Source organism: Trachinotus anak, unplaced genomic scaffold, assembly GCF_046630095.1.
Source record: "Trachinotus anak isolate AG129_WGS33_773 ecotype Australia unplaced genomic scaffold, CSIRO_AGI_Tana_v1 ptg000001l, whole genome shotgun sequence".
NCBI lineage: Eukaryota > Metazoa > Chordata > Actinopteri > Carangiformes > Carangidae > Trachinotus > Trachinotus anak.
Genome location: NW_027273852.1, coordinates 8,740,154 through 8,765,425, shown reverse-complemented (window position 1 = coordinate 8,765,425; position 25,272 = coordinate 8,740,154). Strand labels below are relative to the sequence as shown.

The following is a 25,272-nucleotide window of genomic DNA, read 5'->3' as shown; positions in this document are numbered from 1 at the left end:
ATGCAAACAGTGTGAATGAGCAACATGAGGCTGGTGTCAGACTCTGAAGGTGGCGATGGCAGCTTCAATGTGTTTCAAGGAGAAATATGAATCTGTTTCATCTGGTTTGGAAAACAAAATATTGGCAATAAATAAAAGGGTATTCTGCGTGTGAAAGAAGTGCAGTTACCTACATGACTGATAAATCCGCACTTTCAATTACAGTTACATCAAAACTGGCCTAAAATCCCATTACAAAAAGGTTATCTTCCCAAGTACCATTTCAAACACTGCAGCACTCAGTGAGGGACCCTTTGCTATAATTAGCATCCCCCACACGTTTCAGTGACCTTAAAGAAAATTAACCCCAAAGTATCTCCTTCACCACCTCCACTGACACGTTTGTCTTGGGAGACGTCTGTACCACAATCAAACAAGAAAGATTTCCTCAATTCTATTACAATTTAGCCTGAAACAAATTGATTTTTCTCGACAGCTACCTAATTGGGACCAACTCTAGCAGCCAGCAGACCTGACCTTCCTTATCATGTCCCCTCAGGGCCAGGTGAGAAAGGGGACCCTGACACTGAACAGGGCATGACTCAGGTTGGCTTTGTGAGGGATGACTGATCATGAATACTCCAACAAAAGAACAGAAGCATAATGTCAAGCAAAATGCAGACATTATGCAATGAAATTTTAAAATAAAAACCACTATTCTAAATTAAACAAACAGGCAATTTATGTAGGGGAAATTAAGGCAACAGTGTTAACTTACAATGCTGAGTATCTGTCCATTGCTGACTGGACGTCACGCCGATAGACTGTTCTGAGAACGACCATGATGGGGTCAAACTCCTTTTCCCACACCTCCGCTAATTGAGAAAAGGGAGAGAAATGCTTTTATAACCTCTGGTACAAAGTGACATTGACTCACTTTCATCCTATTTTCACCTTCCCTATATAAGTGGTGTAAGCCTGACCCCAAGTGGTCAGCTGAGCTAATGACACAGACCTAATGCTGAAGACTTTGAGCCTATTCAGGCCTCATACTCATTTTCATTCTTTTCTACCCACAAATTATAATATAACCATGTGGTCTGAAACACAATACATATGATACAATATAGATATTCATTTTAAAGAGGTAACATTTATTCTCTGACAGTGGGTTGTGTAAGATATGTTGTTATTCAAGAAGGCACTGAGCATACATTTGTTTCTATTATGTGCCATACTATGTCGCTAATATCAGCCTAATGTGAGTAATGCACCAAGGACTTAGAGTAAAGATTCTTAACTATTGAAAAACATTGTTGTATATGCCAGAATATATAAAGGCATTACTGGAGAGCAATTAATGAGCAGCAATTTTGAACAAAATATTTGATTGTCCCTAGGCACAAATAAAGAACATTTGTTGGATTTAATTTTGTTGGACTTATCTGTGGGGGGTTCTACACCATGAGATAGCAATTAAAGCACTATTGATGTTGGGAAAGTATTAGCACATTGGATTTACAGGCTTTCCAGGACAAATATTCTGTAATTTGAAATGCCTGTGATTATACATAGCACACTGTACCAATATTTCTTAAATCTGGAGGTTTTCCCCATTTTTGCCTAATTTGAAATGCCCAATTCCCTCCACACTGCAGTCCTTATTACTGTTAACACTAGAGTTGTCCAGTGGAGGGCAGCAGGCAGGCATATCTGCCTCTAAATGTTGTCCTCCAGGTATAAACCCTGCTGGATGACACATAGGAAGCAGCATAGAGGACAAGAAACCTTATTGGCTTCCCACCCACAAACAGAGCCTTTTGTGTTTGTTTTAAAAACATGATTGAGCCTAAGAATTGAGTTGTTTTTTTTTTTGCTTTGAGCCTATGCAACACTGTGCCAATCTTGATATCAAAATAATCTGGACAGGCAACTACTAAGGTGTTATCATATTAGCACATTGGAATTACAGGCTTTCCAGGACAAATATTCTGTAATTTGAAATGTCAAATACCTGCTCTGTCTGATATCTGAAGCGGGTTGTTCTCCAGTGTTAGCAGATTTTGGTCCTATCACACTTCAGGCACTAATAACTAATATCAACATGCTAAAGCCATCAGATTGTTTTTGGTTTCTTGATACAAACCAAATCCCTTTATGTACTTTTACTTGCATTTGTCTCAGCACATTAAATTTTATGTAAATTCACCATTAACCTCACAAGTCACTCCTGTGACATTCCCCATGACACATTTCAAAAAGGGTGACTGTTACTTGTTAAAATAGTCTGTTATTAAATCATCCTACCTTTAGGTGTGTACATGCCCTGCTGCATAGAGCCTCCAGGCTCAAACACCGGTGCTTTGAAGTCGGCCACAGCAGAGAGCATCTCCTCAAAACTACAACTCCCTGGTACAATGCCACTTTTTGGATTGGGATTCTCAGGAATCTAAGAAAACACTCTTAAGGAAAAAAAGATAGCCCTGAAAGACTAAACAGAGTTGCCATTTGATGTATTTGTTAAGTACTGAAGGATACAAGGTCTAATAGTGCGCTGTGTGTACGGTCATTCATACACAACTGTGAGACCATCTCAGCCCGAAGGATCTCATCATCTGTCATCCCTGTTAGAGAGAATGAGAATGAATGTAAAGACAAACCTTACCACCCCACATTAGATACCAATAGCAGAGCTCAGATTGCAGGTTGTGTTTAAGCAAATATCATGTTAAAGGTTTTAGTTAGTTTAAGCAGGAGTCTGCCTGTTCCTTCCTTCCTGTCTTTGGCAGAAAGATTGTAAACGAAGGATAGGTCAGTGTCACTTTAACTAACAGTGGCATGAAATGCCAAAGGTGCAGCTTGGTAGTTAGAGCTGTCACCTCACAGCAAGAAGATGCTGGCCAGCAGAGGCCTTTGTGTGTGGATGTTTGCATGTTCTCTCCATGCCTACATGGATTTCCTCCGGATGCTCCGGTGTCCTTCCACAGTCGAAAGACCTGCAGGTTAACTGGTGGCTCTCATTTGTCCATAGGTGTTAATGTGAGCATGAATGGTTGTCTGTCAGGCCAGTGATTGACAGGTGACCAGTCCAGAGTGTACCCTCCCTCTCACTTAATTTAAGATGGGATTGCCTTCAAACTGACTGGAATATTCAAATCACCATCACTATCTACCAGCTGAAAGTAATTTAAATAACCAGTTTGCCTGTTAGGGATGGACTGTGAGGCAATTTGATAAGCAAGTGTGTTGAGAGACAGGCTCCCTTCAGTGAACAGCAAAAAGACAGAGTTCTCTCTGTTTTCAAACATTATTATACGAGACAGATTTCTTTGTTGACTCATATTTGGCTGATTGCACCATTTACAAACATCAGCACAGCAGAAAACATTTCCTTTGGTAGTTTGGTCAACTCTAAGAATTGACTTCAATTAAATGCACCTGTCCAAATTTGCAACTGACAGCACTGATACACAAGAAATTGTGTTAAAGTCTAAATAACATTGCAGCTCTTGCAATTCGAAAGTTGTATTCTTTCAAAATTGCAACTTTAATTAAAAAGTACTGTTGAGTCTGCTGAGCACTGTCTACCTTGTGCCCCATCTTCTCCTTATAATACAATATAATTTTGCAGTCTCCCAATGATGCAGCAACAAGGCAGGCAGTGGTCACCCAGTCTCTACCTGTCTGAGTTGCCCAGACAAGGATAAAACAATAGTGGCACACTATCATACTGAGCAAATACATTATAAGCTTTATGGAACTGAATTCACTGTAGGGCTATTTTATCATAATGTAAGGTATTTGTTATTGTGGTACTCAGTACTGTATGCATCCCTTATTATACCACTTACCCAAATGTACGCGCAGACTTGTCAGTATGACCAAGAAGGTCAGTGCTCCTTCAAGCATTGGTCTCTCCTGCTCAGAGTCTAACACAGCATTCTGATGCTGAGACGCCATGGTCAACAAGTCAACCACTTTAAACCTGTGTGGCAGAAAACAGTGTATAAAATGTGTGCACTGCCTCTAAACTGTGTGTGAATTAAAGTGGAGTAAGCAGTAATAAGAACATTACATGTATGAGACATCTTACCTCTCAAAAACACTTGAGATAAAGTAGTCAGGATCTAATCTTGATGCGCAAACCTGTTAAAAAAAAAAAAGATAGATAAAGGATTTAAATGATGACATAAAAACTGATATAAAAGTGAGCACTGTGTGTGATCCAGGCATCCAGGGACTACAGAAGAAAATTAGCCTGTGTGGCTAAAACTTGCAAAATTAACATGATGGACCCAAGTGCTCATGTTAATTCATGTGCATTGTCCCTTCTTAAATAAATAAACATAAACCTAACCTGGAGCAGATAGATGTCTGGGTCAATCATGGAGTTGCAGAAGTGTGACTGCACGTAGGTCATAGCCTGTCCCTTGATCTGCAGACCATTCCTGACCCACATGTTGCTGTGGATCTCTGACAGGCATGCCTGCAGCCACACAAAGAAAAGTTTTCATTAACACCTGGCTATGAGCATATACGGGTAAATGCAAATTGTAAATCTGTTTATTGACCCTTTAGTGTTATACCTGGATTTGGAGTGGATGTACCATGATCTTCATCAGCATCTCTTGGTCAGGTAGGAGGCTGTCCAGGTCCAAGCCTTGGCACTTTATAGCCTGAGAATTTTTAACCGAACAATTAAATTTAAAACACATAAAAACACACATGGCTACACTGCAGAGTCATGCCTTAAGAGATGAGAGCCTTTGTCATACCTTACTAAGGAACATGGCATAGTAGCGGTGTAGTGGCAGGTGAAATGTCACTTGATTTGGAGCAGGCTATGAGAGAAATATACAAGTCATGAGAAACAGGGGGGAATGCTTACTTGTATGTTCAGCACTTTGTTCTTTGAATTTACCTCGTCAATGAAGCCAATGGCATCAAACCAGATCTGAAGGGTCTCCAAACAGTAGCGTACCACAGTTTTAGTATATTCCTGTGTCTCCTGTTAACAGATAATTTAACATTTTAAAAATTCATTCGGGTTATATGGAAAATATATGCAGCACAGGAAGCTTGAGATGCCTGTTCCATTAATCAAGATGATCAGAAATGCACATGGGAGTTGTGTGTAAGGATGGGACTTACTTTGACTTTGCAGTGTGTTAAGAGGCCCCACATTGGTTGTGCACAGGCCTCAAGTTCTGCTGCAAACGCAGCGTAGTATGTCTGAGACTCAAACTCCACATGTTCATTCAACTCCCGCTTATTCAAGTTCATACCTGTTACAGCAGAAATTGTTTAAAAAGTTAGACTATCAACACATGTTACATGGCTTCTTAATATTATCATACTGTAAGCTATCAATCAAAACAAAATTAAGACTGGCCCTTCTGTTTTGTTTTTTTTTTAATTCCGTGGAGACTTTTTTTTACCCCTTAAATATTTTATGTTAAAATGTCTGCATGCATGAGTAGATAATTGTGAATTAACAACATCTCTACCAAATATGCCTGATAAAAGCCAGGTTTTTTCTATGAAACAAGGGAATTTCGTGCAGCAGACATGCATACAATGTAATGGTGACACTGTGCAAATAACTTCTGCAAGAGGATACTCAAGCCCACTATACAAGGGAGGGTGTTATTTTTAGGAAGGTGGTAGAGTACACATGGCAAATGAGCAGCACTGGCCACAATTCTAATTCAGTGACAAAGTGTCATACACCCCACAAGTCACTATCAGGTATTATTTTTAGAAGAGGACCAATGAAATACACCTTTGTCTTGACTAAGCATATTGTTGGTATAGAAGGTCTAACTGAAAATCTGCATAAGTATGAGCTATGACTTAAATCAACTGTTGTGTTTGATCTTGTGGTGTTTGCATCACATCTGACAGTCAAGTGGTTGGATAATGGTAAAAGAACTGGATTGCCATTATTGAACACATGGGGTACAAGCGGGCCAGTGCTAACAAGAGACAAATAAATAACAATAGGGCTTTCTATCTGAATTAGCCATAACCAGGGATGCTGTGGGATCCAGGAGCATCACCTCTTCCATTTTCATCTGTCTCAATTCATACATGTGTTATCTGAATTCCAGCAAGTACAATGAACCCCAAACTCTGTTACCATCAATGTGGGAATGTGTCTGTGTGTGTGATTGAGGTGTATTGTGAAGTACTTTGTTCTGCTCAGGTTGAATAAAACAAAACAAAAACCAAAAAAAAAAAAAACAGTATAGTTGCTGTCAATTTATCATTTACCTATTAAATTATTACTTACCCTGGAAAAATGACACGAAGCTCATCCATAGCATCAACAACGAATGGTCCTCCAGGAATTTTTTCGCTACACTTTGGTGTGAGAGGATGTTAATAAAATCACTAACTAATGGCCAGTAGGTGTTGTTCTTTAACAGTGCCTCACTACAGTTCACCACAACATGTCGACTGTTCTCTTCATCTGAAAAGAATTTAAAAAAATAATAACAATAAAAACACATGCACATGAAGTGAATGGCATTTTGGCTCATATTGCATTTACTTATTTAAAATATGTGAGGCCAATATGTGAAGAAACACATGAGACTGTAAACTTGCAAAATTACACAACTCAACATCTCCAGTGACCAATACAGACTAACAATGTCATCTGCAGAATTTAAAACTAGAATTACCACCTCACGATTGTATTCCTCTGCTAACCAGACAAGTTGCAGGAAATATGGTCACAATCTCCTCTTCCCGAGTTATAGCATTGAACAATGGTCAGAAGTGTTTTTGCAGAACATTATGTTGTCACAGGGAAGTTGACTTTTGACCATTTGGTTTTAAATGTTATCATATTTTATTCTATTAGGCGTTTAATTATGTCATAATTAGCTTATGAATTTTTTGAGTTATGGCCAAAAAACTTGTTGCCGTGAGGTTACAGTGAACTTTGACCTTTGACCACCAAACTCTACTCAGTTCATCCTTGAGTCCAAGTGAATGTTTGTACCAAATTTGAAAAATTCCCTCAAGTGAGATATCATGTCACAAGAATGGGATGGATGGACAGATGGACAGATGGACGGGCAACCAGAAAACAGTGCATCCAGGCCTGGCTGTCGCCGGTGCCGCAGCAAAAAAAGGACTGCACTCAAAGGGAAAACTCAAGCTTATGTCACTCAGAGCCTGTAATAATAAGGAGATGAAACATCTGTGCATGTTTTTTGTGCACTGAGAAGGATGAATGATTGATACAAAGCAAAATTAACAGCTGCATTTCGTTCCTTTGAAGGAAATTCCTTTTTTTCTTCTTTCAACCTTTCACAGACTCTGTGTGCAAGTTTTTGTACTACTAAAAATAAAACATTTCATCTCTATGAATATAGAGCTAATGATGAACCAAAAAAATTATCACCACCTGGTATGATGTCATCCATGCCCCCTGGCCCAAACCATAACATGGGATCTTTTGAGTAGGTGCATGCAATTTAACATTTAGAGATATGACAAAGCTCTCCATCTTTAAACTCAAATTTCAGTGTGGTAAAGCAACAGTTTCACCACACATACTGCCAACGAGATAGTGTGGTGTGTTGATGCAAACTTAAGGATCACTACAACTAGCTGCCTTATTCTTTACAAAAACTATTTGAAGTGTGATGAGATGTGCAGAATCTGATGCATTTGGAGAACTCACCTTGAAGTTCACTTTTTATAAGGCAACTCTCCATCATGTAGAGCAGGACTGTGACCATGATGTCCAGAAGCTGACACTCCTCTGTCACATGTCGAGCCAACTCCTCATTGCTGAACAGCTGCACACTAATATGTACAATGCGGTTGGACATGGTATCCGACTCGTGGCTCTTCATCAGTGTTTTCATGATGAATGCATAATGCTGAACAAATGTTTTCGTAAAGGTGATCTGCCAGAGAGTAAGAGGAAAAATCCACAACACAATTAAAGCTTACAGTTAAAATGTTGTCTCTCTTAAGAAGAAGCATTCAATTCAATTTCAAAAAGATAATACATACAAGCTTCATTTCAGTTAACTATGTCAGTGCCATTACAACAAAAGACACAGGACATTTAAAGGGGATACTATAGAGTGATGCTATAGATTGTATTTATACACAAATATGTAACAAACGTAAACAAGACATACCTTGTAATCTTGATCTGGCAACATGTTTAGTAAGAAGGTGACCATCTTCTGAGGAAACTCATATTTTATTGTCCAAAACAGCAACTCCTCCAGAAAGCATTTATGCTTTAGAGATTCAATAATACTTGGGTCTGAGGGCAGAAAAGAAACATAATAAACAGTAGTTCATGTAATATGTATTGATGCATTATATTTTCTTTACATTTACCTTTGGTACTGCTACTCAGCTTAACCCTTTTCCTCTGACCAACAGATTGCCCTGCATCTTGGTCTTCCTGGGAGTCAAAAAGAAAACAAAAAGTTTTACAGTAACAGTAAATCAGTTAGGGTTATGGGTAGGGTTAGTATCAATATTTCTTTCACATTTAATAGACAAAATAATCTTTTGGAGTTGAAATGCAACTTAATTTGAAAATGGTTAGAAAGGTTTTTTGTGTTTGGTGCTGGCACAAACCTCTTTACTGGACTCATCTGGGCTCCCTGGTGCAGTGGTTCCTAAAAAAACAAACAAGAGTATTTATCTACAAGTAGCAATTGGCAGCATCTCAGGCCACTGGACAAACACAAACACATGCCTGAGTTTGCAGTTTGCAAATTCTATTTGTTGAGCTTAACAAAATGATATCATGTATGAATATCATCTGAAATAGCCATGATGTAGCATTCAAGTACATTGTGTAAAAAGGAGCAGAGAAAGTAGTTATTGCAAGTTTATGGGACAAATTATGATTACTTGTTGATGTATTTAACATTAAACATAAGAGAATTATGTTTCAGTCCCCTTGCGCTTGATGCAAAAGGAAAAACCTGACAAGAACTTATGATTTCTATCGCCTGCAAAGCTTTGACCCCTGTGTGAAATGCATGCAGATAATTAAGGATTTCAACACTGCTGTGTTCTGGTTATCTTACCCAAGAGGACCATTGCTCCTGCACCTCCTTCAGCACCAACAGAGACATCAGCAGTAGCACCTTGGGCTTTCTCCTCCACAGACACCAGACCTGAATTCTTTAACGCTGACAAATACTTGTCGTAGTTCTTTTTAGCGTACAAATTCTCCTCTTGGCCTGCAAAAGTGAAGCAAAACATTGTACACTGCTACAGCAACAACTACTATAATGTTGAAAAACATGGCTCTTCCCATTTCTTTATATTTTAACAGTGATATAAAATTGTGTTTGTTTTTTTATATCAAGTTAGATATTTTTTATATGTGATTTAAAAGGTCAAACAGAGTCTGCCTAAAATGTTGTGATATTGTAATTCTTGATAATTATCAACCTATGCTTTTCTTAACACTAGTGTAGATATTTACCCATGCTCAACTCCTTGAATGTTTGCTGATTGGTTAAGATCTTTGTCAGTACAGTCCTCATTGCTCCTCCCATCTTCGTGAGCTCCTCCAGGAAAGAGATTTGAGGCTCCAGCTGCTGTAACACTTTCTGTAGATCTCTCTCTGTTGAGCTGTCTGGAAAAGCAAGATAACAGATATAAGCCGTGAGACTCTGTACTTTGTGAACGTAATTGTGGATGTAAACAGTTGTATAAGACCAGTATCCGGCCTGCACAGCAGGCTCTGTTTGCATTTGATATGCAACAGGAGAGCCACCCCGTATGTATAACACCAAAATAAGTGAACGAGAAAAAAATGGTTTCAGACTTTTGGTTACCAGATTTCTGAAAGACAAGGACACATCTAAAGTCATGTTTCATACTTTCATTTTTTGTTTAAATTGATGAGTGAACATATTATCCCATATCTTTCTAAAGAGAAGACTGTCATTGTGAATGTTTTCACCTGGTTCAATGTATCCATCCCTCAGATACTGTATGATACAGAGGATAAAGCGAGGAAGAACCATCTCAGACATCAAGAGAAGGTCTCGAGGTATTGAGGGGACATTTTCCCCTGTTCTCAACCGATGTCGTCGACAAAATCTGTAAGAAAAATAATCAAATGTTGACACAGCAGACCTCTCACAGACATCGATGTAGCCATTTCTCTCTCTTTCCTTTTCATTTATTTTTATTAGAATTCTTCAGTGAGTAAGTAAGTAAAGTTTGCTTCTATTGCACCTTTCGCAGGCATAAAATCTAAACCAATATTAATAATAACAATGACAACAAACAGCACAGGGCCGACAAGGTGCAATCACTGCAACAACAAACAAATGAGGACAGAGACACAAGCAAGTAGAGATGTTTTGAACACAGACGAGGAAGTAGCAGTTTAAATCACTCTAACAGGAGAAACTAGAAAGTAGGTGCAATTTTTTTGGTTTTCTAGGGTAGAGGTTCTGTGATTACCCTCACTAACCAGGAAGCTGGATTTAAGTGTAACTCTATTTTTAATGTCTGGCTAATTATTATAGATGTAACACTTGTGACTATATAAAAGATTAAAATTTAAATATTGGATTGGGCTGAGATCAGACTACACTGATTAACAGATTAAATGAGATTAAAATGGTTTGGATTTGGTGAATATTCCAGGGTGAGAATATGAGATTTATTTTGAATCGTTGCACACACATACAGCCTGATTTCTTACAACACACAACCTACTACAACTCTTGCTCATATTGCTCAAGACTGTTTTCGACACAGACAAATCAGTCAGCTGCAAAGTCAGTCCAAATAAAAGTACCATGTGGGCTACTGACATTCTCTGATACTGACACAATCTGATATGTCACTATTTTGGTATTCAAAAACAAAATATAAAATCTGTGACTGAAGTTTAAGTCCAGTTCTTTCATAGAGCATTGAAGCTGTAACTACTGTTGTTAACATTAGAAACTATATAACAATGAGGATTATCTTCATGTCATATTGCGATGAACAAACTCCTAATCTAACCAGTCCTGTGTAACCTCCAGTTATGGCACTGTAATTTCTGTTATGGTTAGCAAGGCTGGCTAACTCTAAGCAGAGCAAGGGTTTCTTATTAACAGATGACAGGAGCATCGTAATATTCAAAACCGTTTCAGACTGGCAGTAATGAACACAAGCATTTCTCAAACAGATTTCTCTGGAAGCTGTCACCGACTACGCAGATGAGTAAATTTGATTTGCTAAGTTAGATCATTTCCCCAGCGAGAACTGTCAAAACGATAGTGGCTAATAGCATAGCAGCTTAGCTCGCAGCTAGCTTGGACTTACCCACTCTCTCGCATGACATTACTGTCTCCACAGTCACAGGCCCCGCCAGCCTGGCTCCTGAACATGTTAAAATCATGGCCCGTGTGGTCTCCGTTATTGAAACACTCAGCACACAGTGACATGCAAGGGGAGATGCCACAGGTCCGGCATCGATATGCCACGAAATTAGCGGTCCAAACCAAGCCGCACAGAGTCGCGTTGTCATAGGACCGGACCGTTTTGCAGAACTCCTCGAAACCTTCGCCTCCTGCAATTAGACATTTACACCAGTCAAGAGCCTCTGTGTCCGCTGCTGGTTTTTCGGGATTTAGCACAGCGTCGAGCAGCTCCTGAAGTTGGCGGAGCCCGGTGCTATTGTCAGTCCGGTTTAAGTCTGCCTTCAAGTGGGCGGCAGTGGTTTTCTTGTCCCGGCGCAGCAGCGACGCCGCCATCATGCACTCTGGCTTGTTGTCCACAAATTTATTTTTGTTGTCTTGTTTCCATGTTCTCGGACTTTCTCGCGATACTGGCCGTTACGTCGTTGCTAGCTGGCGGATTTCCGATAACGATTTATGCTGTACAAAGAATAAATAAATAAATCCAATATAAGTATTTATTCCACCTGAGCCTCGTAGGGGTATTTGATGCAGCAGAGTCTGTGGTGGCTTGCTAGTTTTAACAGCTCGGGACATACACAGTCGTCTCCTCGGTGCTGTTTTGTTTTCTTGTTTCTAGGCAACTGATAGCCTTGTTAGTGACCGAGCGTTTTATTATCAGTCTGTGGGACCGTCCCACCACCACCATCATCATCATCATCATCATCGGACTGATAAAGATAAAATATTTTCTTAGTGCACTCATGGAACTTAATGCTGTGGAGAGGGCCATAGCATGAATGTGAATAATAAATGACGAATTGAATTAGATTATATTATCAAATCAAAGAATCCCCCATTATTAGTTATTACTTTGTTTTCCCGCTTAGCAATCACGTTATTAGTTAAAAATAAAATTAGAATAATAAAATAATAATGTTATTTTGTTTTTTAATGATGGGAGGAACTACTGTCATACTTACCGGGTCGGATTGTTTTGGTTGATGCACACCCCAATGCGGAAGTCGTCTTCAACCATGATCAAAATATAGGTCTGGGACAGCACAGTCGCTAATGATGAAACTTAAAGAGTTAGAGAGTTGCCTTCAGCAAGTGGACGCGTTTGATGAGCCGAAAATCCTTCTTGAGCAATATCCAACCAGTCCTCACATAGCAGGTGTGAGGAGATAACGATTGTTTCCAAGTTTGCTCGGTTAGCATACACTGTCCTCATTAATTTTCTGCTTTCCCACCCGCAGCATGCATGCTTTACACAATTCAGAATACATTTGATGACATTGAGGGTAAACTAGTGGCCGATTTGGGTTGTGGCTGTGGCGTCCTCAGCGTCGGGGCTGCGATGCTTGATGCAGGGTAAGAGCATCTGACCATCGTCATAAAATGTTTAAAAGTGTTTCACCCCTCACTCACCCTTTGCTCTATCATCTGCAGTCTGTGCGTTGGCTTCGACATCGACGACGATGCACTGGACATATTCAGAAGAAATGCAGAGGAATTTGAGATTTCTAACGTGGATCTGGTCCAGTGTGACCTGTGTTCTCTGGAGCCAGATGCATATGCCAAAAAGTTTGACACTGTAATAATGAATCCACCATTCGGGACAAAACACAACCAAGGTAAGTACTCAGTTTAAAGGGGCTGCTCCAGTGCAAGGTGGGAGTACTGAAAGACAGATGTGTAATAGAAGAGGCCGAGGTAGTCTGATTTATAGACCATGCTATGTGTCAAGATCCAGAAATATTCGATACTATAATTCCCATGCAACTCAGTAGCATCCGTCATAAATTACCCTTGTCTGATGAACACCCGTGTCTTTGAAACTTCAAGCCACCACTGTTTAACACAGGCTTTCTGTTTAATAACCTAAAAAAATTTTAATTTATGGTACACATATCCTCTTGCTGAGATTTTTGTCATCTGGGTTAAAAAAAGAAAAATGTGGCACAATATCTATAAAATGTGTTGACATGGAACAGTGGACTCTGGCTGAGGTGAGACATAAAAGTTGGTTTTCTTTTCAGGCACCTGTATTATGTAGTGCAAAGTCAGTTTCCAAGTCACAGTTTTGACTTAAATTATTGACATGAATGATATTAAGTTGGAAACTGGTAATCATGGTAACTCTCAAATGACATTAACAAGGCATCCGAAAGCTCCCTCCAGAGTGGGTCATGTTACATATAGTTTTACATTGCTTTTATTCTTTGTTAAAGGAATGGACATGAAGTTCCTCAAGTTAGCTTTAACAATGGCAAAGACAGCAGTGTACTCACTTCATAAAACATCAACACGAGAGGTAAGTTCAGCTCCTGCACAAGTTTACCATGTTCTTCCAATGACGAGGTTAAACAAAGTCCAAGCTAAATCTCAAGTCCTCATTTTTCTGACTTTACTGAAGTGTCAGGTGTAATTCTCTGGCATGAATATTGAGTCATACTTTAGGTGAAATCTCTTATCTTATTACAGCACATACAAAAGAAGGCTAGTGACTGGGGAGTAAAGATGGAAGTAATAGCAGGTAATGTACAAAAAAAAAAAAACAGAGTATTCTCTACAATTAAAATGTTTCAAGTCTGACTACATGCTTTCTTTACAGAACTAAGATACGACTTGCCAGCGTCTTACAAGTTCCACAAAAAGAAATCGGTATGCTCATACGCTGTATCACACCAGTCTCAGACAATACATGTTTTCCTTAGATGTCCCCTGTATTAGACAAAACGCATTAAAACAGATCTCGATTTATTTTTATAAATGTTTTATTTGCTATTCACATATGCAAACTTAAAAAATTAGCAAAGCAGATATTCTCATCACTTAATGTAGGAAAAAAAAAAAAAAAACACATAGTGGCACACGGAGTTTAGATGTCACACAGGTCTTACGAAACTAACTAAAATGTCCCGGTGAAATTAAATTACTGTCTTTATTTTGAATGATAAAATCAAAACATCTTAAGAGAAACATAGGTACACAATTAACGTGGGAGGCACAATATAATACAGGGACTTAAAAGGCTGAAAACTGATGCCAAGCATTGTAACTTGTTCTCTAGGTTGACATCCAGGTGGACTTCCTACGATTCTCCAAAGGCTGAAGTTTTCACTGGAATGGATTTAACATGTCTCTGCATTTTCACTGTATATAATAAATGTTTTCACAAAAGAAAAATTCTGGGTGTGACCTCGTGACTAAGATCCGTTTTCAGTTTTGGCGACCTTTGCTGCAGGTCCATCAGCATCCTCTAGTTCTCTCTTTGGGGCTGCAGGTGCTGGAGAAGAAGCACAAAGTAGAGAAGAAATGATTGAAAATTTTTGGAGACAATAAATATCTTGCCATCACACCAAATTATGAAGCTCTGAAGATGCTGAACTTACCATCCTCATCATCACTATCAAATTTCGTCTTTTTGCCTTGGTAGTGAGTTCTGCCTTGATCTCTGCCACCTCTTCCTCTTCGTCCTCCTCTTCCTCTGCCACCTGATCTTCCTCTGCCACCTTTAAGGCAGACAAGATGCATCAGGACCAACTAATAAATACTGTAAATCTCTGATCTGTAATTATAGTAGTAAAAATAGTATTTACCTCTGCCTTTGGACCTGCTGTACGATTCTTGCTGAGCTTCAATGATCTTCTTCAGGACCTCTTTCTCCTCATCTCCCTCAAGCACCTGCCATGTAACACTGTTGTTCTTGATTTTCAACTCTCCTCCATTTGCCTCTTTGGCTTTGTCAAATGCCTCCTTTGCGTTTCCATCAAAAAGCAGGGTGCCCTTGTTGGAAGTAAAAAAAAATGCAATATTTTAACTATCACATCTCTTCACACTAAGTTATGAGACTTGAGTGGTGGAGATTTTTATGTACCTCTTTGGCCCCTCTTGTGAAGTCAACCCACTTAATCTTTCCATGCCCAGAGAACAATTCATGAAAGTCCTCTCTTGAAACATCTTCAAGCTCTCCTGAAAACTTCAACAGGCAACCTGTCTGTTCATCCAAAAGCAGACCCTACGACACAAATTACAAAATAGTATTAAGGCAACCATATCAGGTACATATAAGCCTGTTCCAGTGTTAGAACAAAAGCTGATAAAACACTCGGGTGGGTGGTGGTGATGGTGAGTGGGGGGGTTCTTACCATTTCTTTCTCTTCTGCATGTTTCTGCTGTTGCTCCTTGTCTCTAAATAATATATTTATTGTCAAATATTTTCATTTATACAAAATGTACATTAAGTTATTAGGACAAATAGGTATTGTTATGTACTCACTGTTTAGCTTTTGCTTTTGTCTCTGCTTTGTACTGTTTTCGCTCCTCTGCTTTCTTTGCATGGTAGTCTTCCCTGAAAACAGAACAGCAATCAAATTATTATTGTATACCATAATAAGTTATACATTTGTACAGCCCTGAATAAATTACATGTCTCGGTAATATTTTTAAATACAAATTTTAAATCTGCAGCTCTTTGAACAAGGCAATGACACATGTTTACTCAATTTGCTTAATTACTGAAAAGAATATAAAAACAAACACTACAGCAAAACATGTAGGAACCCTGTCAACCTGTATATTAGCATGAAAAATTTGGGGTGTTTCTTATAGACAGCCAACAGTCTGTCTAGTCTATTCTTTCAGTTTTCCAATATTTTTGGGTTGTCTGTTATGCCTTGTATCTGTATGCACATATTTGAGATCTAACCAAAGTTTTTCAGTAGCCTGGTGACTAAAGGCCATGGCATTTTTTTTTTAAGTAGTTAAGAGTAATTTCAAAGTGACAGTACATCCTCAATACTTTTTTAAAAAGGTACCATTAAGTATAGTTATAATTGGCTTGAATGCACATCAGTTACAGTGTAATCACAGCACAGCTTACCTTGATAACACAAGCATCTCATTGTCTTTGAATGATTTTATGTCTGAACGTTCAAGGAACTTCTTGGATGCCTCTTCCGTGTCAAAACAGATGAACACTGATCCCTGTCAAGACAGAAAAAATAAGAAACCTTCCCCACAGTACGGGGAAAACATTCATTTCAATGTTACCAAATACACAAATTATACCTTGAACTGCCTTTGCAAGTTTCTCCTCATTTGAATGTTTTCTATGGTGCCTTTCCCATTCAACCACTCCTGAATCTCATCAAGGGTCGTTTCGAGAGGAAAACCTTTCTAAATGAGAAAATTTTTTTTTTTTAATTATACAGAGCAGCAAACAGCAAAATGTAAAGTTGGCAAGTATTAGACTGTAAGAATACCTGAATGAAATCAGAATACAACATGAAATAGGAAGGCATGCAATATAAAAATGTAAACATTACATAAAATGAAGGAACAACAGGACATGAAAAAATTAAGAGCAATTAATACAGTTTCATGAGATGCAGATATATGCATAAAATACCATTTATATAGATATAAAATTAACGTAATACAAAGGAATTATTAGCGACAAGGGTAACTACAAAGACAGATTTGTTTGTGTATCAGAATTCATGAGATTTTGATTTAAAAACTTACAATGTACACAGATTTGTGTTTAAGAGCATCTTTGTATTCATCATTCAGTTCGGGTAAGGGTTTGTTTGGAGACCTCCTGATTTTTGTCTTGTCTTCACTGATTTCCAAGAGGCCAGTCTTTGATTTCTGGAGAGCTGCAATGATGACACTGCTGTCTGTGGTTAAAGACCTCAGTCTGGGAAGAGAAAAAACATGTAACAAACACTTTCAACAAGAAGCCAAAATTGTATTCAGTCCTGCTGTAAGAGCATGTGTAAATACTTATGAGCCACATGAAAACTCGCTGCAGTGACACAGTATACAGCTAGGGATGCTGCAGGCTGCTGAATTACTGCTCCGCTGCTTTTCAGAAAATAAAAGGCTTGATAAGAAGTGTGCTGACTCACACTGACTTCTGACTACAACAAATTCCAAATATGCAGCCAGTTGTGCTGAGCTGTTAATAGGAAGGTCTGAGTCCAGCGTTGTGGCTAAATGCGACCTGGCTGGTAACAAGTTCACTTTAGGGACAGGGTGAGAGCATACACTAATCTTGCCCTGCCTGTCGTGAGTCACACACTGGGTCAGCAAACTGATTAGTCATCACTGCCTTTCTTTTCTTGCTCAGTCACACAACCTCCAATTTTCCTCTCCTCGTGCAACCTGACTGAAATATTCTCTGCGTAACCTTTTTTTTTTTGGGCCGCTGCTTATAGCTGATTTTTGCCCCATCTTATTATTTAAGCTTCACTATTCAATTCATGAATGTTGTACTGGTGACACCCAAATCAGTGATGTCAAAGCAAATATTTCCTCATCAGCTGTTAAGAACAAAGCACACAGGTGCATTCCATATAGTCTGTGATCATTCAGCAACTGTTTTAAGGTTAAAGTCCACGTTGCTGTAAGACACATGACATATTTTAGTCAGTGACGACCGGCTGTTTTCCACAATAAGTGAAAGTCTAATGAAGACTACTATTAGGGCTCAGTGATTTCACACACTCCCTTGAGGCTGAAGGTGACAATAGAGAGCAAACCACGCTGTGCAATAACAGCAGAGTGACTGCAGATGAACACTAACATTACCTAAAGGCACAGATAGAACCAGCTCCTGTTATTTGACGGTCTCCTCTGTCTCATTTTAAGATGCTCTTGCACATGCTATGTCTCAAAGGGACCACACAAGCGCTGAAACAGTTTTTGCTGCAGCTAAACTTCCTGTGTTAATGGGTTAAATATAAAACAACAATAAGCTGTGCAAAGCCCATCTCTAAAGTGTGTTGCACCCATTCAAATGGTATATAATATTAAATGACTGACATATCACTAAAATATGACACGTATTTGTTTTACAGCAGTTTAACAGGAAATGCAGTTAACAGAAGAATAACAAACCTGTTGAATTTAAGCATCGTCTCCAAAGTCACCCAGCCATCATCCTGCTGCAGTTGTTCTTTGAGAAACTTGTCCCTCGGAAGATTGTGATCTCCAAAGTAGTACTGGAGGTAACAATGAGATACATCTCTATGAGATTAATGTAACTGTTGCAAAATAGAAACAAAAATTCAATATCAGAATTACCTCTAGTTGTCGTGCCACTTTCATTTCAACTGGAGACATCTCTTCCTGATTTTCTGCCATGATTGTCCTGTCTAAAAAACAGTAACCCAACCAATCAAGAGCAGAATATAACTCCTCATTTCTCATTCTTCTATGGATGAGACACACATTTATGTAAATTTAAGTCCTGAAACAACCAACAATCATCAACAATTCTGTTAACTGAGCAATGGCTAAAGTCATTTGGCTGTAATGTAATTCACTGCTTGTAGCTTCTTAAATGTGGAGACTTGCAGTTTTTCTGTTTTATGTCAATCCAAATTCAATATTTATGGGTTGTGATCTGTTGGTCAGCCAAAGGAAGCAAATTAAAGACATTCCCTTGGGCTCTGGGGAAATTGTATTGACTTTTTTTGATTATTTTATAAACTCAATGACTAATTGATTGTTCTTTTATTACTTTTTTTGATCAATTATTCACATTACTTTATTCTAACAATTGTTTATCTTCACTACTTGCTGTGGTCTCTACAGTTTTTGAGCAGTGCCTACATCTTGGCAGTTAAAGGCTGAATTTAAAAAATTGTAAAAAAAAAAAAAAAAAAAAAAAAAAAAAACCTGGCCATATCTTTGAATTGTTCAGTGTAATCCTGATATTGTGAATGGAAAAAGCTTTTGACACGGTTTTTTCCCCCAACTGTATTTTTTTTTAAATACTGTGAGCACAGCAGTTTATTTTAGATTATCCTGTATTGTAATACATCTTTACAATCTTTACTGATTTTCTTTTTTTTTTTTTTAGATTTGCATGAAAGGCCATTTCGGCAATCTAGACAATCCTTTTTTAACCATAAGCAGCAACAACAGCTTTCGGATTCATTGTGTGTATTATTCTGTTATAAGGCAATTTATAATTTGTTACAGTTACATGGTGGAAAAACAACATTAGGCAACTGGTCACCTCCTTAGACGATATGACCAAGTAAGTGAAATCTAATGAGACAAAATGAAATAAATATGAAAACTGGCACATTTTTTGGCCTGAAAAGTAGACCGTCTTTATTTATCCTGATGTCATGCTGCTCCTGCAACTAGCTTAATGGCTAACATGTTAGCTTATCGTATATGCAGCAGCTGTACACTCAAAGCCAGCCTTTTGCGTCTGGACACGCCTGCGGTATATTTTTTATTCAGCGCGATATTTAGTCAGCAATAAATCGCGTTTGTATGTACAGTTAAATTATTCATTTACATTTTGCTTAACTCTTTTCTAGCAGTGGCATGCCGTTCAAACACGCCAGACAGACACTCGAGATCTGTCTGCTGTGGTCCTTTGAAAACCTGCGGCATATTTACCAGGTAAAATAAAGACACCACAAAGGCCCTTTTACACCCTCTTTTGAAAACTTGAACTTACTGTATGTTGAGTCGGCGCTAACAGCAGTTTTACTGTTCAAATCAAAAGTCTTCACTTCGCTGCTCACACGTTGTGGAACTGCGTGCTACGGAGAACACCGAGGACCAAAAAGAATTCGTCCAGGCGTTCGCGAAACAGCCTCCCCTGGCTGCTGGACGACCATGCGAGCGTCTGATGTGTGAGGCAGGCCGCAGCCACGAGGGGGGGGGGGGGGGGGAAGAGATGATCTTCTTCCTTTTGGTTTTATTGGCGAGTGGCAAACAGCTTTGGTGAGCATTACCGCCACCCACTGATCTGGATTGTGGACCGAGGATCCACTGTTCTTCAACTTTTTCACCAAACAAAGAATTAGAACCAAAGTTTTAAAAAAAAAACACAAAATAGTCATAATTAAATAAATAAAAATGAACCAAATGAAAAAAAAAACCGCATAGTAATTTATCAGATTGGTGATTTTAAATACTCTAGAATGAGTTTCCAAAACTTTTTTTTAAGAATACTACTTATATTTTGCTGTCCAGCCTTTCTTAGTGCTTTCTTTAATGCTTTTCTCTCTGAAAGATACTTCTGGCAATTCAATAAAACATGGTCCACTGATTCCTAGTCTACAGTATTCATATTTTCCATTATGCTTTCCAATCACATGGAGAGAACTGTGTCGCCCAGTATGACCACACCTTTATCTTGTTATAACTCTTTCCCAGTGTCCCACACTCAACATTAAACTTATGGGTTACAAGTTCTGCTGCTTTTACCTGTTTTGGGGTCTTTGGAACCAACTGTATAAATCTGTAAGTAACCATTGTGCCTCGCCTTTACATTACAACCAACATCAATGAAGAGCCGACAGTCACTGCCACTAAATAATCACTCAGTTATCAGTTTATTAGGAACACCTAGACTAGCCTAACTAATGTAGTCTAATACAACAGTTCTGTAATAGCTCCTCCCTCCATGAAAGTTTTAATGTTTATTTCATGTTGAAGCTGTTTTAGAGGCGTTGATTCACCTTTATGGTCATTGTGGAGGATGTAGTTTATGGTGTTGTTGAGCTGTATTACATTACACAGAGAGGTGTTTCTGCTAATTAGCCACTGATATAATTTGGGATGACCAAAATGATATAAACACCACATACTACATTCCCAAAAAATGATCATACAGCTAAATAAGGACATCTTTAAAACATTGCGTTAGTTTTAGACATAGCTAATAAACTGGCAACTTCATGTAACTGTGTAAATAGGTGATATCTTCATATATCTTAAATGTCGTCTACCTTTTAAGGATGTGATTAATAAATGTAGGCAGAAATCACATCATTGTTGTTGTATTTTTTTAATCATCAGATGGTGGTGCAGCTTTTCTAAAAAAGTTTTTTTTTCTTTGGAGTGTCTTAGTGCATCATTGGTCTGAGCTGGATTCTGCATGTTTCTAATGTGGATGTGATCATGCTAAAATATGGCCACGGCCTTTCTCTTCTCAGTCTTTCAGTCTATTAAAACAATACCCCACAAAAATTGAACTAAAAGGCTAATTGTGAAGCCTCTGAGGTATGTACAGTGCACAGTATATATTTCTTCTTCTTCTTCTTCTATGCACAGTTTGGCAAATGTGTAGTTCTCTAAAGGCAGTTATCCAGTGCAAAACATGGACTAACTTTGCATCTTGTGCAACAGTTTACCTGACATTTGCACACTCAAGACAGAATTCAGTTTACCATTTGATTCATTTGGCACAAAATGACAAAAAATAAAAAAATATGTGATAAGGGTCTGACACTAAACACTGTGGACACAAACACATCCATGTGACCTGGCTGGGCTGGGAAGAGTCCCCACTATCTCCCATGAGTCCAGCTCAGGGTCGTACTTCTCAATGCTCTGCAAATAAGTCCCTTTTGAGTAAGAGTATCCCCCGGTTACATAAATACATCCATTTATTATCACAGCCCCACACTCCATCCTCCTCTCCTTCATCACTGATATCGGTCTCCACTCGTCTCTCTCTGTGTCGTAGCAGTCTGCGATAGTCGTCTGTCCACCCACCAAATACAGCTTGTTGTTGAGAGACACGGAGCACAGCCCGTACTCTGAAAACAGAGGATTTTAAATTAGAGAACAATATTCAGTTCATTGTTGCATACATTCCTTTTTCTTTTTCTCATACCTGGATGGGGACTTATTGTAATGATACTCCACTCATTGACATCTGGCCTGTAGACCTGGATTTTTTCATAGGTGCAGCTTCCTCTGTACCCATAGTGGCCTCCAGTCACATAGACTTTATCTCCCATTACACAGGCAGTGGCATTTCCTACACCTTCAAAGGGAACAGAGGTTATATGTACCATTTGATCAATAACTCACATCTATAAATGTTTAAGATTGAAACATGGATTAATTGATTTTTTTTTTTTTTACTGCTTGAGGGCAGCGCAACAATGACTGCCACATTATCAGCTTTTAAAGTTGATCAAATTAACTTATCAGCCAACAAGTTACACATTCAACAAAAACACAGAGCAACTCTAGCATTTATCTGGAGTTCATTTCTGAAGTCTATTCGCTCTGCTTCTATCTCTGCTTTGCTCATCAACTTCTCGATAACTTTGTCTGTGTGGTGATGTACAATGAGTTTAAGAGGGCTTTTTTTTTTTTTTTTTTTTTTTTTTTTTGGCTGTCCGTGTCTGGAAATGGTGTTAATTCACTGGGAATTAACCAAAACAGTGAAGTTGCAGGCTGTAAAACCAGCTCTGTAGATCTAAGGAGAACAGTAGAGTTGGGTGATAATTCTCTTCACTACAAGTAACTAGTCATTTGATCCTTACCTGAAAATATTGATGGGTGTACGTTTAAGTTGTAAAAGAAAAATATAAATATGTGCATTATTTTAACCCAATTCTGAATTCTTCCAGGGCTTTCAGCTAAATCTAGATTCAGGAGATCAAAGGTTGGGTTTTCCATGAACTGCGTGAATAAACTTTAACCTTTAGTCAGTAATCAACAGTTGGTACGAACAAAATTGATTTTCAGAAAAGCATTAATTTATTGAGGTTCAGTGTTCGTTCTTGACTTTGTAAACAAGCAGATCATATAACACGATCTTCATCAGGGGATTAGAGGGATAAGAATGAACTTTGGTCCTCAGCTTTTGAGCCAACATGGAAACAAGTCCTTCAAGTGAACATCTACAGTTCTGTAGCAGGACAAACTCCAAACTCTACATGAAGGTCATGTGATGTGATCTGAAGCCCCAATCCCCAGATACAACATGTCGCCTAATATTTTGCATACCTTGAATCATTTTGGCCACAGGAAACCATTTCTTTTTCAGAGGATCATAAAATTCAGTCTCTCGCTCTGGAGCTCCTCCTCTGTAGCCTCCAATGGCATAAATACAGCCATGCAAAGCCACAGAGCAATGGTAATACCTCGCTGTAATCATGGAGCAACCCTCGGTCCATTCATCATAGTCACAGTTATAAACCGAAACAGTGTCCAGGGCCTCGACTGTGTTTGTCCTGTAACCTCCAGTCACATAGATATTTGCTCCAAGTAAACTGACGCTGTAACTCTCCCTTGCATGGTCAGGCATGTCTTTTCCTTGCACCCACGTGTCACTGATAGGATCCCAGATGTGAACTTCACAAAGAGGGTGCCAGTAATATCCACCGATGATATACATGCTGGAAGACATTTTTCTACGTGCGGACACATCCTTGCCATTGGACCTTAAAGCCTGAATCATCATTGATTTAAATTTCCCCTCGCTGCTTAGCAAGCATTGCCTGTGCACCTCTAAAGCAGCCTTGAAGTAGCTCTCGTCCAGGTCCAGATGGATGGAGTGCAGCAGGTCTGCAGTATAGTGAGTACGATTATCCAAGTCATGGCTCACCCATTTGGCCACAGCATCTATGAACACATCGTCCCTCTGCACGGTGAGGTTCTGAGCGGCCAGAACCGATCTCATCTTCTCCTGGTCCAGCTCTAAGAACTCCTCCTGCTGCGTGAGCTCTGGGAACCTGCTCAGCATCAGTCTCTGGGCCTCCCTCTCCAGTCCCGGACAGAGGTGCAGCTGAGCAAAAGCGTGCATCCCCAGGCAGTTGTCCACATCCAGGAGGCGGATGAGGAACCCCTCACACGCCTGTTTGACAGAGACGAACTGCAGGAGGTCCGCAGCCTCCAGCAGGCTCTGCACATTGCTCTCTGTGATGCGCACCTGTGCCGTGTAGACGTAATTCACCAGCGCGCCCAGGATCGCGCTGTCAACGCCGGCCAGCTTGATGACGCTGTTTGACCTCTCCCTCATATCAGCTGTGAACATGACTTTAAAATAGGAGCTGCGGGCCGACAGCAGCGCCCTGTGGCAGTGAAACACCTGCCCGGACTCGCCGCACTGTAGGGAAACGTCCGTGAACAGGCCGCTGATGTAGAAACGCCGGAGAGCATCCAGGAGCTCTGCTGCGTGGTCACCATCACAGAAGTCGTATGTGTAGATTTCGCTTTCTTTATGTGACATGATGGTATCTGGGGGGGAAAAAAACCAAAAAAACAAAACACACTAAAACATGTCAGTGATATAAGCAGACCTATTGTATAGACAGGCAAAAAAAAAAAAAAGCAAAGCAAATTCAAGGCGTCACATTCCCATTTATTATTATTTATTATTTATTATTGATTGCAGCCTTGCGGCGAAGCGATTCCCCCTTTATTTGCCACTTAATTATGAGGCTACATTGAAGCAGGAGCACTACAGCAGCACAGGCTTACCTCTCGGCCTACATCCATGAAGAACCGCCGCTCTTCAACAATGACACTCGCCTGTGTCCTCTCCAAAACACATGAACCTCAATTTAGCTCCTGCGGGACAGTCGCAGGCAGCTCTGTCCTATTTTGGTATTTGTGTGTGCAGCGCCCCCCCCCCTCCTTACAACCCCTCCACCCCCTCCCCCTCTGTCCTCCTCCACCCCCTCCCCCTCCTCCTCTGCTGCCGCACACTCAAGTCTCCACCAGCAGGTCCTTGATAAAACCAAACACCCATTCAGAGGAAGGGGAGGAAGGGGAGGAAGGGGAGGAAGGGGGGGGGGGGGGGGGTCACCTAACACCGCTATTTATTTTTTCTCCTCTCTGAATCTAAATATAGCCCAAACCTCCGTCCACAGTCTCATGATGCGTTCACGTACAAGCGCATTAGTGAGCCCGACAGGCGGAGGAGGAGGAGGAGGAGGAGGAGGAGGAGGCATCACTAACAGAATACAAATCTTATACAAATGAGCATCGTCCTCAACGCAGCACAAAAAAAAAACAAACAAAAAAAAAGCCTCTGCACTGTTCACTATTCACTGTTCACTATTCACTGTTCACTATTCACTGTTCACTATTCACTGTTCACGCCTCC

The 25,272-nt window shown here is 39.6% G+C and overlaps 4 protein-coding genes across 6 annotated transcripts in view; 1 reads left to right on the top strand and 3 right to left on the bottom strand.

Moving 5' to 3' along the window:
- The window catches only part of ubr3 (ubiquitin protein ligase E3 component n-recognin 3), a 41,414-nt gene extending 29,617 nt beyond the window's left edge, over positions 1–11,797 (bottom strand). The window contains exons 1-19 of one of the 2 annotated variants that reach the window (XM_071474306.1): positions 11,308–11,797; positions 9,944–10,083; positions 9,461–9,613; positions 9,057–9,212; positions 8,599–8,639; positions 8,353–8,419; positions 8,145–8,275; positions 7,676–7,904; positions 6,272–6,451; positions 5,131–5,264; positions 4,901–4,987; positions 4,755–4,820; positions 4,566–4,655; positions 4,337–4,465; positions 4,073–4,125; positions 3,831–3,964; positions 2,518–2,603; positions 2,287–2,428; positions 758–854 (exon numbers count right to left, since the gene is read on the bottom strand). In XM_071474306.1, the coding sequence (XP_071330407.1) occupies positions 758–854; positions 2,287–2,428; positions 2,518–2,603; positions 3,831–3,964; positions 4,073–4,125; positions 4,337–4,465; positions 4,566–4,655; positions 4,755–4,820; positions 4,901–4,987; positions 5,131–5,264; positions 6,272–6,451; positions 7,676–7,904; positions 8,145–8,275; positions 8,353–8,419; positions 8,599–8,639; positions 9,057–9,212; positions 9,461–9,613; positions 9,944–10,083; positions 11,308–11,741 (2,549 nt within the window). In that variant the 5' untranslated portion in view covers positions 11,742–11,797. The remainder of the gene's footprint in view (positions 1–757; positions 855–2,286; positions 2,429–2,517; positions 2,604–3,830; positions 3,965–4,072; positions 4,126–4,336; positions 4,466–4,565; positions 4,656–4,754; positions 4,821–4,900; positions 4,988–5,130; positions 5,265–6,271; positions 6,452–7,675; positions 7,905–8,144; positions 8,276–8,352; positions 8,420–8,598; positions 8,640–9,056; positions 9,213–9,460; positions 9,614–9,943; positions 10,084–11,307) is intronic. The other variant, XM_071474299.1, reaches the window with a different exon arrangement.
- Positions 11,798–12,368: 571 nt separating this feature from the next.
- Positions 12,369–14,573, top strand: mettl5 (methyltransferase 5, N6-adenosine). Its single transcript, XM_071474412.1, has 7 exons — positions 12,369–12,558; positions 12,641–12,755; positions 12,834–13,018; positions 13,616–13,698; positions 13,869–13,920; positions 13,999–14,048; positions 14,458–14,573. The coding sequence occupies exons 1-7, from the start codon at positions 12,456–12,458 to the stop codon at positions 14,497–14,499; spliced, it is 630 nt and encodes a 209-aa protein (XP_071330513.1). The 5' UTR covers positions 12,369–12,455; the 3' UTR covers positions 14,500–14,573.
- Positions 13,582–20,029, bottom strand: ssb (small RNA binding exonuclease protection factor La). The gene is made up of 12 exons (XM_071474424.1): positions 19,873–20,029; positions 18,477–18,547; positions 18,291–18,394; positions 16,914–17,088; positions 16,458–16,565; positions 16,270–16,373; positions 15,667–15,738; positions 15,536–15,578; positions 15,265–15,405; positions 14,987–15,173; positions 14,771–14,899; positions 13,582–14,673 (listed from the first exon to the last, which is right to left on the bottom strand). The coding sequence occupies exons 2-12, from the start codon at positions 18,534–18,536 to the stop codon at positions 14,594–14,596; spliced, it is 1,203 nt and encodes a 400-aa protein (XP_071330525.1). The 5' UTR covers positions 18,537–18,547; positions 19,873–20,029; the 3' UTR covers positions 13,582–14,593.
- Positions 20,030–21,194: 1,165 nt separating this feature from the next.
- klhl23 (kelch-like family member 23) lies at positions 21,195–24,804 on the bottom strand. 2 transcript variants are annotated; one of them, XM_071474285.1, is made up of 4 exons: positions 24,645–24,804; positions 23,169–24,401; positions 22,042–22,194; positions 21,195–21,964 (listed from the first exon to the last, which is right to left on the bottom strand). In XM_071474285.1, exons 2-4 carry the CDS (start codon positions 24,391–24,393, stop codon positions 21,654–21,656), a joined length of 1,689 nt encoding a protein of 562 aa, XP_071330386.1. In that variant the 5' UTR covers positions 24,394–24,401; positions 24,645–24,804; the 3' UTR covers positions 21,195–21,653. The 2 variants fall into 2 exon arrangements, with proteins under 2 accessions (XP_071330386.1, XP_071330379.1); XM_071474278.1 differs by having other exon boundaries at positions 23,169–24,435; positions 24,645–24,778.
- Positions 24,805–25,272: the final 468 nt, after the last annotated feature.

Coding starts and splice junctions, on each gene's coding strand:
- klhl23 (XM_071474278.1), bottom strand. Junction 22,195..23,168: donor TGTGGCCAAAATGATTCAAG/GTATGCAAAATA, acceptor TTCCCTTTGAAG/GTGTAGGAAATGCCACTGCC. Junction 21,965..22,041: donor TACAATAAGTCCCCATCCAG/GTATGAGAAAAA, acceptor CTCTGTTTTCAG/AGTACGGGCTGTGCTCCGTG.
- mettl5 (XM_071474412.1), top strand. CDS start 12,456: ATGATGAAACTTAAAGAGTTAGAGAGTTGCCTTCAGCAAGTGGACGCG. Junction 12,756..12,833: donor GCTGCGATGCTTGATGCAGG/GTAAGAGCATCT, acceptor TATCATCTGCAG/TCTGTGCGTTGGCTTCGACA. Junction 13,699..13,868: donor ATAAAACATCAACACGAGAG/GTAAGTTCAGCT, acceptor ATCTTATTACAG/CACATACAAAAGAAGGCTAG.
- ssb (XM_071474424.1), bottom strand. CDS start 18,536: ATGGCAGAAAATCAGGAAGAGATGTCTCCAGTTGAAATGAAAGTGGCA. Junction 18,395..18,476: donor AAGTGGCACGACAACTAGAG/GTAATTCTGATA, acceptor TGTTACCTCCAG/TACTACTTTGGAGATCACAA. Junction 15,739..16,269: donor GAGATGCTTGTGTTATCAAG/GTAAGCTGTGCT, acceptor TTCTGTTTTCAG/GGAAGACTACCATGCAAAGA.